This window comes from Chaetura pelagica, unplaced genomic scaffold (genome assembly GCF_000747805.2).
Source record: "Chaetura pelagica isolate M959 unplaced genomic scaffold, ChaPel_1.0 scaffold68, whole genome shotgun sequence".
NCBI classification, from domain to species: domain Eukaryota; kingdom Metazoa; phylum Chordata; class Aves; order Apodiformes; family Apodidae; genus Chaetura; species Chaetura pelagica.
The window spans coordinates 4960056-4975574 of NW_009954407.1; the positions used below are offsets into that span (position 1 = coordinate 4960056).

The following is a 15519-nucleotide window of genomic DNA, read 5'->3' on the forward strand; positions in this document are numbered from 1 at the left end:
GTAGTATGAATTGCAAAGGAAAAAGTTGATTATATATCAGTTTGAGTACTTGTATTGATCTGTAAGGAAAACTGCAAACATTTTACTGTTCTTTTTCCTCTCTATATTTTTTAACTTGGAATCTAGACTAAGAAATATAGCTGGAGAATTAGGATTACATGAGCCAAGAGACTGAGAACTGGTAGTTGTGAGGGTACAGAGAATACTTAATCTCTCTCTAATGCAGTTTTACACTTTTGGACCATGGAAGTATTCTCAGGATAGATATGCCGTCCACTTCCACCTTACCCCCTTATCTAATTCAAGCCACTTTTTAACAAAACCAGGAGAAGCCAGACTTTTTACATAATTTTGAAGCAGAAGAATAACAGCAGAGAGGACAGAAGCAGGATGGACAGATTTGGTCTTTTTTGTATTTCCTAGGAAAACAGAGAAATATACATATATGTGTAGATAAATATGGTATCTTGTAAATGCATATTGTGTACATATAAATCATAGAGAATGATGTATTGATGCACAAGACTTTTCAAGTTATTTGCAAGTTACTTTCAAATGGGATTTTATAAGGGAAAATTAAGTTTAGAAACAGTTGAAATATCTGTATTTCTTAGCTACAATAATAATATATGTCCCAAATGTGTTCATAAAACCCCATGTCTTATGGCTGCCAAATTTGCACATTCCTCAGTGGAATGCAAACAATCCAATTACATTAATTTCTTTTTTATGTGTCATCATATAATTTCTCTTACAATCAAAATGCTTCCCTGCAGATACACAAGATATTAGTTAAAATGAATGTATGTCCACAATGAGAGTGCAGCACTACGCTTGGCAGTTGCAAGGCGGAACTGAACAGTGCATGTGAGAGGCTGAAAGCAAGCTTGGTAAAGTGTTGCAAATCTACTTTAAGATCACAAAGCATGACTATTTTCTGCTAAATAAATCAGAAAAATCAATATTTCTCTATGAATTATGTGTACATCTTTCCTATTCTGGATGTTAGGCTATGCTAGCCAGATATTGCTTAACAAGGAAATCTGAAGTATCTGTAGGAATCTGTAGGAACTTCAGATTGTTTTATTTTTATTTTTTTTTCCCCACTCTTTTTTTTTCCTAGAGTGTGTTTCTAAATTCTGAAATAATGATGGAATTCAATGAAAGCTGTGCAGCCAAACTCTCACTTCACAGCTCTGGGAATTCTTACTTTCCCACTGCACATGACACTGTGAGCATTTCAGCAGCCTTGAAGCTAAAAGTGCATGTCACGATCCGTGACCTATTATATCTCCTTATTGGAGTGTATTAACTTATCAGGATTTGCTGAGAGATCCACACGTGGGTATCGCCTCACACAGAGGATACAGGAACTTATGTCCTGACTTTTTTGAGTGAATAACTCGCTCAGTGCTTACTAAATTTCTAACAACAGCAAGGTTTATTGTGGGGAAAACAAAGCAATTTGGGGCAGGAGGTTCAAAAGGAGTGATTACAACACATTAAACATATATGGGTACACCTCAGTTACACCCCCCCATACACACAGAGGGGGTTTCCTGCCATATGGAGACGCCATTTTAAGTCAGTTTTGTCGGCTGACTCAAAGGACATTTCATGTTCGTGTAAGGAAATACCTGGTCCTTCACAGTGCAGTTTTCCCTTCTCTGCCTGAACTGAAGGACTGAGATAAGCCCAACTTACTCATAGGATATGAGCTTCTAGATGTAAAAGTCATTATGTGATTTATTTTTTAAGATCATCTTTATAGTATTTCAGAAAGACTGAAATGCCAGCTACACCACCTTTTTTAATCCTGCCTGAAATTAGGTCTAAATCTACATATTTTCTCTGCTTCACTGCAACTTCTGCTTAAAACCTCTTTCCCCTTATGTCATAGGTTTACCTTACAGACCTGAAGAAATTACGTCTATTTATTCAAAATAAGTACAAAAATGACATGAATATCCCATGAGTTTCTCACCTGAAAAGTAAAGAATTATAATTAAATGCCCATTCCTTGAAAAGTCAGCATATGGAAGAGCATAAAATGAGAGGATGAATTTACTAGCTATTTTATGACCAATATATGAATCATAACAAAAGTACCAGCTGTAACATCATGTGTTACAGTGCAGAGAATGCCAGGATAATCAATAAAAACAGGAGTGAAACAGAACTGGTCACCCGGAGAAAACCATAGGGCTCTATTGGAACACATGGTGTGCAAGAAGATTTCTTTACAGTGAGAGTCCATATTTTTGCTAATTTTAATCTGTTTATTTTGGAATAGAAGTTTTCAATTGAGATGCCTAGTTCAGCTGTTATTAACTATTTTGAAATGGAAATACAGTGGAATTCTGACCAATAAACACAGTGAAAATAAAGGTTGAACTAAGTCAACAGCATTTGCTTGGAAAAAATATTTTCTTCTTTCTCTTCCCAAATCTGATGAAAGGAATATGCAGAAACGAACTCACTTTTTCTATTCAAGAATTGGCAAATTTCACTACGCTTACTGAAGAATACATTGAAATACAGTCGTAAGCCCCTTCATCTTAAACTGCATTGCAGAAGCTGATGCACACAGAAAGCTACATCTATTTTGTGCAGTCACAGCATGATCCAAAATTTCCTGAATACAATAAAATCTATCTCATCAACTTCAGTGGATTTGTGATCAGGGCCTCTCTTCTTTCTCTTAAAAATAATTCATTTTTGTTTTTAGAATATAGAGCACAAACACTGAATACAGATTCTGCTATGAAAACACTGTAGTGCCTCAGAAAGCTATGTGCATATTTGGGAAGGGAAATTAACCATGACAATATGTTATTGAATCAGAAAAACAGGAGGATTTCAATTGAGGTTGGTAATGAGCTTCAAGAAGGAACCCTTAGTGTCTGTGCTCATTAAAAAATAAGGATTAAAGCATCCAATTAGTGCCTGTGCATGACACTAAAAAGGCCACAGTCCAAAGATACAGTAGTGGCAATTGTAATGAAAGATGTTTTGTTCTTGTTTAGAGGTTCTTTTGGGCATCTGTGAAACAACAGTTAATTTATTTCCCCCTCTTTCAGAATTATAGGCTTACCTGTTTCTTTGGAAACTGAGTTTATTTGGTTTCACATGGCTTTTTAAAGCAAAACTAAGTGTCTGTGACTGAATTAGCATGTGTCAGTAACATCAGAAATAATCACAGATTAATGTAACTGGACTGGAATCTTTTCACAAGACAGTTTATTGGGAATTCTTTCCCATTTAAGGAATTGTGCAAACAAGAGTGTTTCCTGTGCCGAATAGAAAGTAGCAGGAAAAGTGAGATGCTTTGCAGTTATAGCCATCTAAAAGAATGCTCCTTTTCTAGGCTACCAGAGATAGCTAATGGTGACTAATTAAATGAAGATTTGTCTATCCCATCAAAAGACTCACAGGAACTATTCAACATGCCCTCAGATAACCATTTTCATTTTGCCACCTGTGGTGTTTTGTGCATGGTCCTGGGAGACAAGATCTAGGTGGCCTTGCTTGAGCAGGTGGGTTGGACCAGATGACCTCCAGAGGTCCTCTCCAACCCCAGCTTTTCTCTGATTCCATGATTCAGTGATGTAAAGCTGTCAAGGACAGCGACAAGAATTGGCTAGGAATTGAAAATGTAACTTCAAGTTATCCTGCACTATAATATATTTCCAGATCTATTTCTGTCATGATTTATTATCTGCAGTGTTGTAATGCCCAGGGCTGTCAGATCTAGACAAGAACTGTACTGTATTAGTCATAAATACATGACAAAATGATCTAATTCTATGTTCATAGTAACACAACACTGAGCAGTATCAGGATTTGGATGGTGGGAATAGACAGCTGGAATCTTTTCCTGTGTCTTTTCTTAAACAGAAATTCACTAAAGCTCTTTTCTTTCCCTCTTGTTGCTCTTCCTCTTTCATCTGAGTTGCCGGTTTTTGAGAAAATCTTCATTTATATCATAGGCTTGTTCTCACATAGTGCAAAGGAACCCAGTCCAAATAATGAAAAAGGACTTGCAAATGTACCAAGTCAGTTTGATGCATCAAAGAAGGAATGTGAAGTACTGAGATGCATTCAGCAGTTTGTAAAAAACAGGAAGGGAAAGGCATTTTTTGTGGCTTTTTTTTTTTCCCCCGCAGCCTATGACATTAAAAATATGCTTATGCAAGACACTGCAGGAAACAGAGAAAAACATACTAGTTGCAAGCATAAGACCTCCTTCCAGCAGGTCAGTAGAATGAAAATAACCTGGCATCCTTTTCCAATAGGCATCAGCCTGATGGCCTGTAGCAATTTCATGCAAGGATGTTATCCTGAATGGGATCTAAAGGATTCTGAGCAACTTTAGAACTTGGGTGCTAAATCTATCATTACGCATGCAAAGCAAGCAGCCAGAGAGCAGGTGAGGAGACAACAGGAGTGTAAATTTCTAGCTTGCTGGCTCATGGGGAGCCCTTCCCTATGGCTTCTTGCAGTCCTGCTCTTCCCTCCCTGACCATGTCCATGGCTTAATGCAAATTACCTTCCTCCACCTCTGGGGAAAGTTCTCTTGTACTAGACCACTGGTCAGGGAGTTTAAATGCTTTTCTGGGATTGAAGGTGAAAAAACACAAGATGGGAGAGAGGAGAGAAAGGTTGCTCTGCAGGAGATAATCACAAAGTAGTGACTTAAGGGAAAGGCAGAGGATCAGGAGAGATGTGACAGATGCAAAAAGAAACACCAAACCCAGAGGATGGACAAACAGCAAGGAGAAAGGAGAGCCAACAAACTTTCAAGCAGTGGAAAGTTTTTTCTCTAGTAAGTCTGGCAGATTTTATCAGTAACACCTGCAGCCTTCCTGTATATTTGGCATTCCATGACAGATTAAAAGGCAATATCCAAGGAGTACTACAAAATCTGGGATTTAGAGTAGAGACTGTGTTGACTATACTGGTTTGGAAAGCAAGAAACTTAGAGATCCTGGCTGTGAGCTAATGGATGAGTAAGTGTGAAGAGATTTCCTTGTCCAGGAAAGGAGTTAAATGATTAATTGACATAAACTGAGTGACAAAATACTAGGGACAAGTGAGGTTAGGCTAATTATGATAGGATAACTTGGGTCTGACTTTACAGGCAAAAAAAGGAAATAACTAAAAATTGATGCAAGGAAATACCCAGTTTCAGGACATTTCACATTCACGTGGCCAGTGCATGAACTGAACCTGCACTGCAGACAGTAATGGCAACTTAATGATATTTAACATGTGAATAAAATGGAGAAACTTGACAGATATAACAAATGAGAGGATAAGCCATGTCGTACTATACATGTTCATAACAGCAAACAATTTTTGTGACCTCTGGATTCAAGCTGGTACATCAGCGGGACCCCAACAAGTAGTGGTTGCAGATTAGCATTGATAATAATGACTTTATTCCCGAGAAGAGAGACGTGAATGACATACTCAGGACAGGGTTGAGATTAATTTATTGGGGAAGAGGTAGTAGCAGGGGCACATTCTGGAGTAGCAGACTGCAGGGAGAAGGTGAACATCTGCCCATGGGGTGGAAAGTGGGGGTGTGGGTACTAACAGCTCTGCAACTCTGGATGCTCCCACAGTACTAGTAGTCCCCAGGCCAGTGTGCCTTTAAGTCAGGGAAAAGAGAAGACCTTGAAAGGAAAAATGAATGCTAATAAGCCCCCACTTCTACAGAATAGGTCCCTTTTAAAAGATTCAGCATGCTTCTCCATCCAGTTCAGGACCACTTAACACAATTTATTTTCTTTAACAAATTGATATTTAATTTGTTTTCAATATAAAAGGTAGCTTAAGCCACTAAGTCATTAACAGTATCACCCTTCTAGCCTGCAGATTAATTATCACTCCTGCATCCATTCATTTAGAAAATGAAATTAGATTCAGGTGTAGGTAACTAGTTTTTTTCAGATGTGCTGAAAATTGCAGGATTTCTGAGTTCTCTGTTTTCATCTATATGAGGTAGAAATTTCTGCCTTTTGTTTAAATTATCTTGCCTATTGTGACCATTAGCATATACAGAGAGTAAAGAAGCCCGATGCCCCACTGTGATGATATGTTATAGGCAAGTTAGAGTGACCATGGCAGAGCATGCTTGGATGCTGAAATTTCAAATAAGCAGCATGCTCTTTTTTATACTGCTATTTTAAGTTATTATTTTATAAACTCATTTTTTAAGACATCAAGCAGTAAATAAGAGTTATGGAAAAGTCTGGATCAACTGTGTGAGGCGCCTGGGTGAGGAGGAAAGCAAAAAAGCTGAGCATCAGAGCATACTTCCAAGCAGCAAAATCTTTAAAAACATCTTTCAAAGTGTTTGAAATTAGACCAAGATCAGAGCTTTGCATGTTTCTCTGTTTGCACTGGGTATAAAATTCAAAAAAGCAAATGAATCCAGAGACATCCCTTTATCATCCTATTTGCCTCCAGGGTGGCTACTGCTTTTCTAACATGTCTTCTCTCGTTTTTGTTTTCAAGGACACATCATAACAATTTCCCAGGACAGAACCATACCATGGATGCTTGGGTCAAACAGTTAGCAGTGACAGTGCTGCTTGCTATGGTTGATGCTCAGCTGCCAAAGCCAGCACGGGCCCCTCTGGCTCTGCACAAGCCCTTCATAGTTGTTTGGAATGCACCAACGGAGCAGTGCAGGCTACGGTACAAGGTGGACCTGGATCTAAGCATTTTTGACATTGCATCCAACACCAACGAGACTCTGAGCGGCTCCAATGTGACAATCTTCTATCATACTCATTTAGGATACTATCCCTACTACTCAGATAATGGAGATCCTGTCAATGGAGGGGTGCCCCAGAATGAAAGTCTTATCAAACACTTAAACAAAGCCAAGTCTGACATTGACTATTGCATACCCATGAAGAAATTTCAGGGACTTGCAGTCATTGACTGGGAAAATTGGAGACCCCAGTGGGATAGGAACTGGGGCAATAAAAGCATTTATAGAAATAAATCTCTTGAGATAGTTAGGACACGACACCCTCAGTGGCCAGAGGGCAAAATTAGGAAAGTGGCAAAAGAGGAATTTGAAAATGCTGGCAAGAGTTTTATGAACAGCACTATCCTCCTGGCAGAGCATATGAGACCCAACGGTTTGTGGGGTTACTATCTTTACCCAGACTGCTACAATTATGACTACAAAGAACATCCCCAAACATACACGGGGAAATGTCCTGCCATTGAGTCCTCCCGCAATGACCACCTGCTTTGGCTGTGGAAGGAAAGCACTGCTCTCTACCCTTCTATATACCTGGATTATATACTGAAGTCAAGTCCAAATGCACTAAAGTTTGTTCATTATCGGGTTAAGGAGGCGATTCGAGTTGCCTCCATTGCTAGAAAAGACTACGTTTTGCCTGTTTTTGTTTACTCCAGACCATTTTATGCCTATACTTTTCATGTTTTAACAGAGGTAAGCAGACAGAGTTTAGAAATTTAGAATTTAGAAACAGCCTCTTAGAAAAAGGATTTTCTAAACGTTTCCTTGTATAAATGTTTATGTGTTTGTGTGTTTTAAGGTGCTCTACTCACAGTACAGTATAAAAGTACTAAACTACACCTTTCTATAGTAAATGTTGCAATGCTTTGGTCTGCTTTTGTAGGACGATGATGTATATTTTAATGAGAGTAATTTAGAAAGAAAGTACAAAGAAATAATTTTCCTAAAGAAGTAATTCATTCTGATACTTTAATTCTTCAGGACAGCTTGTGAAATGAACTTCACAAATTTACATGACTTTTAAAACTACTTATTGTAATGGAAAGATAAATTTTCATGAGAAAGGAGCCTCAGGGCTTTTTTTGTTTCTGTATTCAAATGTAATTTTTTTCAGTATAGAAATAAACAGTCAAGTTAACTAGTCTGGGGTGGCATTTCTAACTCCATGCATGATGAGCATCGGCCATCTTGCTTTTCAGAGATACAACATGTTCACATATTTCTGTGATGGAACATTTAGTGCTAACGTGCAGTCCTTTAAATAAAGAAACTAAGTTTTTGAGTCACACAATGTTCCTTCAACCAATGATAAAGCTCAATAAATACATAGATGGTAAAGGTATACGCTTACAAATCCCAGACTTTGTGGACAAGTAATGATGATTATGGCTCTGACTTTGTCTAGGCACATAATAGGGAGCATAAATAATTATTGATTTCTCTAGTAGTTGTCCCAGGTACCAAAAGTTTTGCTTTGATTGCTATTAATTCCATGAGAGGGGAGAGGGGATGAAATCTGGGGCAGAGAGCTCATGGACACAAACCCTTGATGGCTAAAGGTTGTCTGAGGGTGCTCCATCCCTTTGTTACATGAAAGCTCACTTCTGCTAGTGCCAGGGATGGCTTGACTCTAACCAGAACAGCAAAAAGAAGGGCCAAGGGAGAGTGAAGTGGTCAGTCTAGCAAAACCTAGGCTGCCTGTGGCTTCAGCCTGGAGCTGAAGAGCTCTGGTGGAGCCCCAGAGACATTCTGGAGCAGTTTCTGTGTGATGTGGAAACTGCAGGTCCTAGCTGACTCAGATATCATGGACACATAGGCAACACCAGGCAGGAACATTGAAGGCAGGAGCCACTGGGATTGGTATGGGCAGGATTTAATAAAAAACGGCTCCACTCAGTAACTCAGGCCATGGAATAAATGAGCATTCTTCAAATGCACAGGCTGAAATAATGCATTTTTATAATATAAATCGGTCCCTATAAAAATACCACAAATTTCACTGAAATCTATGACAACTAGTATGTTATATATTACTTCAGAATCTGTGATGGTATAAAGTTACTGTTTTACCTCAATCTATTTTCTGAACAGCACAGTGGTAGCTTGGAGTGTTCAGATTTTAGACTAGACTGGAGCTCCTCATTTGACCCATTGCATAACTCTAAGTGAAGCTCACAAACAAACAAGGCATGAAATCTCCCAGCTCCAGCAACAATGTGCATGAATGTGACAGGAAAAGGAGCCAGTACAGTACAATAACATCCAGGCTAAATTGCATAGAAAAATTGGGATAGCAGGCTAATAGATACTTGAGCCCTGACAGAGACTGAGCCAGGAGAACCAGTGTCCTGCTCCATCAAGCTGTGCAAGAGCTGTAACATTCTGATTGAACAGAATTATTGCTGATACGTTCAAGCCTTCTGTGTAAGCCCTTTTGCACACAGTATGTAAAATAAAGTAAATATCATAGTGGAATTAAATAGAAAGAATGGTTGTGAGTCAGAGTTACTGAGGGAGAGACACATGTCTAGCAGAGCTTCAGAAAGATGAAAGACCCAAGCTGACTGTAACTCTATGTCTGCTGCACCTTTCATCCTGACTGCACCTGGAAATCAGGTGGGTTGTGCATAAGATATCTGAGAAATTAATCCTGCTTTTTTTTTTTTTCTTGGGAACAGCTTAGAAATTCTGAATTGGGATCCAAATCATTATGAGAGCTTTCTGTATCTGCTGGAAATGCACATAAACAGTTTGCCATCTGTAGAGCATTTAGAAACTATCTGCCTTGACAATTGCCTACTAACTGTGTGGGGGAAGGAAGTGACACAGTAGCATCTGTACTTCCTGACTAGATGGCTGAAGTCATTAATAAAGCAAGATGACAACTAAAAAAATTATCAATAATGGATAATAACTTCTTTCTTTCACCTATTCATAGTCTTCTCTGATGACCAAGTGTGCAGATGTAGACAGACCTTTCCCTGCAACCACGCCAGGCTCTCACTACCATTTCTGAATACAGAAAACATATGCATGAAACTGAGACTGTTGAAAATTTAAAGGAAAGATTACACATGTACTTATTTTTCTTTCTTCAGTATGTAACTAGAACTGGCTGTCCTGTTTCCTCTCAAGCTCCAAAACTGAAACAGCTCAACTCTCATTTATTTAGTGTCCAATGCAGTGCCTTGGATGAGCAAAATATGGAGAAGCATCGATAGGAACTAGATCTTCCCCATCTCTGTTAAATCAGCTGTTTGCTTGGAGACAGCCCAGCATGATCTTAAGGATCTTTGGTTGTTGCACACTGCCCCCAAAAGTTTGTATGAGAATGAGTATCAGAAGGGAAGAGGCTTTGTTGACTTTTTTACGACTTGAAGAAATATCAGATGCTTAAGTGGCAGCTGACCCATAAATCTGTCTCTTTAGGACAGTCCTCTAACATGGATGGACAAGGATCTGATACAATGAGTGAAACAGGATTCCCACTTAGACAAATGTCAAGATGGCTATATTTAAAGTGGTGAATAACATTTTTTTAAATTGCATATATGTTTCCATATAAGGTACTTCATAGGGTACTACAAGGTACTCCCACAGCAGAGCCATTCCAGTGAGCCCCCATAATGCCTGGATGTGCTCTGTGAGGAGCGGTGCTAGGTTCAGCCCCCAGACCAGGTCTGTTGTGTCTGAGGAGGCTACTGGAGCTCCTGTGCCTCACCTGGGGCTTCAAAGATACACCTCCCTATCTTTGCTCCTGATTTGCCACTCTCAGCCACTATGAGAGACACTTATTTACCCTTTTCTTAAAATACCTGGATGAGTGATGAAATATATATTGCTAGCCCTGTCTGTGGCAGGGGGGGTTGTTGGTGGTGTTGCCCTCTTTGTGCGACCATCTGGTGGTCAGAGCATCCAGCTCTGGTACAGGAGCTCTTGGCTCAGTTGTCTTCCCCGCTCAGGGTGAATCCTGTGTTATACAACAGGAAAAACTTAGGGAATCACCAGACCAAAAAGATTAAGTGCATAAGAGAGAAAAAACAAGAGTGGATGTAACCTCCTGCTCATAGGTTATTCAGAGTATAGCCCTTCTGTGCTGGTGGCTTTTGAGTACTGAACCTGAGTCAGGCACTCAGTAAAAGATGCAACTATGGGTCAGAAACCTTCTTTCCTTCCTTGTGAGCAAGTTACCTAACTAAGCTGAATTAATTGTAGGCTGTAGTCTGGTTCTCACTTGTTTGTGTTGCTTCCCTTTGAACTTTCATTGAACTGATGCAAGGCGAAATGGCATTAGAAAGAGGAATGGCACATCTCTCAATGCTGTCTGTAACCTTGTGGTGAACCTGTTGAAGGGTTCCCTAGAGGTAATGTACCTTCTAAGCATGAGGGAAGAGAGAAAAATTCAGCCCATTTCTTTCTAATTCTCCTTTGTTCTCAGGAGGATTTTTTTTAAATCGTTATTATTTTTTTCAGTGGGCTGCTGTTTTCTCCAGTATCCAACATCTGTGCAGGTGCTAAAAGTCCCTTTTAGGCATCCCTAGGGGAATGTATTCTTGAATCAAATGGCAGATTTTGGCCTTAGCCTGAGAAAAGTGTTGCATTTCTCAGGATTGACAAGGTGGTGATTCTAGGTGTGCATGAAAGCGGGAGCTGGGTGCCTCAGGAACTTCAGTTGTGAAGTTATTAGAGTTCACACACCCAGAGGACAAGGTGAACGTTAAGGGTCATGCTCTTGGAGCTGACTATTTTATACTCATGTGAATCAGACATGTAGTGCTGAAATCCCTTTGGGGATCTGCATCTAAATTATTTCTACAAGAAGAAAGCTGTGGAATATGAGGGAATAAAACCTGGATTTACTAACAAGCCAACTCCTACAGCATTTTACTAACAAAATCTTTTTGGGGTTTTGCTCAGGTCTTAGTTCATCCAGCAATGATAAATAATTATTGATTATTTATTTTGACTGTCTGAAAAGGTTTAATTAATTTGTTAATTGGATCTAAATCACTCAACCATCAAGAGGCTAACGTAGAATCACAGCCCAGTGTTTGTATTTGGGTAATCTTCATAAAATGCTCTGCTGATGAGGAAAGCCTGGGAACACTAATTACCAAGAGATCAGGCTGGATTTCACATTCTCTTAATATCTGAAATTTTGATCTTTAATTCACATACTGTTTTGTGGGGGGTTTTCACTGATAAATTAATTCCCACAGAAAAAAATCCACCAACCATTTCCCACATGAAGGAAAACAACTGCAGCCCAAGCCACTATCCTTTTATAAAATGAGCACCAGACTATATACTTTTAAGAGTAATGACACTCTAAAGGACTGTTTGAATGATAAGAAGCAACACAAACTTGAGGCAAGACCAATTATATACCTTATATCACTCTGAACCCTACACTAAGAGCCCGTAGACAAGCTTCACTCCTTCAGATGTCTGCACTGTTTTGTCCAACCTTTTAGTTAAGGTTCAAAGTCATTGCTCTCTCTGACTTCTCTCTAGTTGTCTTCAGCTCTTCAGCAGATTCTCAATTTTTCAAAACATTTTTATGCCACCTTCTATATCTGTCACACCTTAATGTTTCAGAAGCAGTGACTCCTTAACTATGCATTGGTAAATCAACAGGCCCACTTACACAGTGAAATACAGTATTTCTTAGTAATTAAGAATAATAACATGGTTCTTCCACTCTATCATTTTACATTTCCAAGGTGCCACCACCATACTGTGATAATCTGCTGGTCTTTAATTTTTGTTTTGTTGGTTGGGGTTTTATTTGGTTTCTGTTGTTTGGGTTTTTTTCCCCTCCTAAAAAGAAGTGAAAAGACTGCATCAGGACCCACTAACGTTTTTCTTCATCACATTGAGGAATATTGTAATATCTGTCCTTACAAACACTAATCGGGAATCACTTTCTTATCAATGTTTGTAGACAGAAATTATTACATATGTAATTGATCATGCCTTGAAATTTGAGGGGGAAATAATATCCTTCCTCCATATTTTCTAATATTTCATTTGCATTTCTCTTCATGCAATATTCACAGTCTCAGGGAACGGCTTTAAGACACTTGCAAGCTACATTGCTATGGTTTTGGCCAGACACCGGTGACTCCAGCCCTACACACAGTCTGTGGATTGGTAGAACTGATTTACTGATGATCATTACAACTCAGCTGCTTATTGGTACACCTCTAAAAGTAGACATGGTTAAGTCAGTAGGCAAATCTGTGTTTTTTCTCCCCCTCCATTTTGCACTAGGTAACACTGGGAGAAACTAATTTTTCAAATTAGATGTGTTTCCTGGAATAATGGCATTCACACTGTTAGGAATAACATGGCTATTACTATATTGGCAAGGCTAAAGCAGCACAGGTTAGACACCTGCCTAATGCCTATCAACTGCAATTAGACACTGTAAGGGTGACACAACAGTGTGTGATCACCTTTATCATCACTTGCCAAAAATGGTGCCCATGTAGGCATGGTAGTCACTCAAAAACTGGTAGACAAAACAGATTGTTCAGCTCTTACTCCATCAGTTTGGTTGGAAGACCTCTGGAGAATAAACGATAATGATTTCATTTTTTAGTAGTCACACTAATGTTTGCAACCTATGCAAACTTTTGGAGATACACAGAAGAGCTTTCTAAACTAAACAGTGTTTTTATTGTGAAGGAATGCACCACAGGCCTGATGTTGTCCCTGAGGAAAAGAAAAAATCCAAACAGACTAAAACAAATAACCAAAAAACCCACAAAAAACCCCAAACGACAACAACAAAAACCAAAACCAAACTAAACCAAAAAACAAAGTGATGGCCATATCCTAGGGCTTTTTTTTTCCTTCATTTATCTTTGGTTTTCTGATGTCTTGTTTTGGCCTTCTTTTTCAGACGGATCTGGTCAGCACCATTGGTGAAAGCGCAGCCTTGGGAGCAGCCGGAGTTGTTCTCTGGGGCAGTATGCAATATGCCAGCTCAAAGGTAGGTTGCATCTGTTTACTAGTATTTAGGAATCACCTCAATATCTCTTTTCTTGCACCACATCCTCTGCAGCACCTATCTGTCTTTATCAATGTCATCAGCCAGTGAATGAGGATGATGGCTCAGTACTACTTTGTTGTGGATGGAGTGAGAGATGCACTTTGCTTGTAAGAGAGAAGCAACAATATACTTTATTGATATAAAATAGTGCATTAACGAAGTTATATAGTAAATGTGACAATGTACACTTGATTATTTACTGTACAGAGGACAAGGTCAGACAAAACTGTCAGGGAGACCCTCCTGTTGAGTCACCAAGTTGAGAAAAAATGTCCTCTTCCTGAAGGCTCTGTCAAAGCACCACTGATAGGCAGAAGAAAACGGAATTATGAACTGGAACTTCCTAGCTCCAGCTGCAACAGTTTCTGTGCTGGTTTCTGCAAACAGTGTTGCTCCTTGTAGGCTAAAGGAGATACAGAGATCAGGACCAAAGGAGTGACTCAGTATGTGCTTTAAAACCCGTGAGTCCCATGCACTGGTCCTTGCCAGTAGTTACTAGAAATCTCTATTTAGGGAACTAGTTAGTCTCAGATTAGCTTATAAACTCTTTTTCTGTTTACTAGGGCTTCTCCCTATTCTAACACTACATGTTGCTACCAAGCACCCAAATAGACAATACAGTAGAGGTTCATGTTTTGCTAACCTTACCCAAGGAGGTAAATTCACTTACACTTATAGGTTAGTCTAGTATGTAAATCCACCAGGATTTATCTCAACAGGTTACTTTAGCCAAGAACAGTTTTGTACTAACATCTTCTTAGATGTTGTGGTCTTTTATTTTCTACAGGAGAGCTGTTCAACTGTGAAAAGATATGTTGATGGACCTTTAGGACATTACATCATTAATGTGACCTCAGCAGCCAAACTCTGTAGCAAAGTCCTGTGTAAGAAGAATGGAAGATGTATCCGCAAAAACAGCGACTCTTCTGCTTACCTCCATTTGTCACCCGCTAACTTTAAGATCCAAGCACATCACTCAGAGAGGGGTACCAGATTCCAGGTGACTGGTGAACCCAGCCTGGAGAGTATTGAAAGCATGAGGCAAAGATTCATGTGCCAGTGTTACCAGGGCTGGACGGGGATATTTTGTGAACTGCCTGACCAAAGGCTAATGGAGCGCTGGGTTCACGTTGTGTTTAGTAGATCTAGAAAAGAAAAGTTTTATGTCTTCCTCTTAGGAGCTCTGCAGCTTCGTCTTCTTTATACTGCACACTGATGTCTTCTGAGGCAGAGCTAAGAAATAAGAAATGGTACCACTAAGACTTCTGTTTCTCAGCAAGTTTTTATTATGAAGGTAAAGCACGTCATTGAGTAAATAGTTTTGTTCTGTTTTCTTCGTGTCCTACTCCTGGAATTGTTTCAGGCACTAAACTTTTTGAAAGCAGCCTCCTGTTTTTTGCCAGCTCCTTTACTCTTAACTCATGGTTTAATCATATGTTCAACAGATAAATCTGCAGCTTCAAGAGTGGAATTTTACTTGAGTAAAAAGTTGAACAAACCTGTACAAGGATTCACACAGATAGAAGCTTAGAAAAGGACACAGGGCCTCTTTGTTTCAGGGCTGGGTGATTTAACATGAAGTGATAAGGAGTTTTTCAGTGCACCAGGGGTAGCAAACCATTCACTGTAGCTCTTGCTGAAGTCAAATGGCAATTTGTGTGAGCAGCAGCAGTGTGCC

General features: G+C 39.3%; 1 protein-coding gene across 1 annotated transcript; it reads left to right on the top strand.

Moving 5' to 3' along the window:
* Window positions 1–6559: 6559 nt before the first annotated feature.
* On the top strand, window positions 6560–15057 carry LOC104394702 (hyaluronidase-1-like). Its single transcript, XM_010004335.1, has 3 exons — window positions 6560–7477; window positions 13692–13781; window positions 14629–15057. The coding sequence occupies exons 1-3, from the start codon at window positions 6560–6562 to the stop codon at window positions 15055–15057; spliced, it is 1437 nt and encodes a 478-aa protein (XP_010002637.1).
* The last annotated feature ends 462 nt before the right edge of the window (window positions 15058–15519 follow it).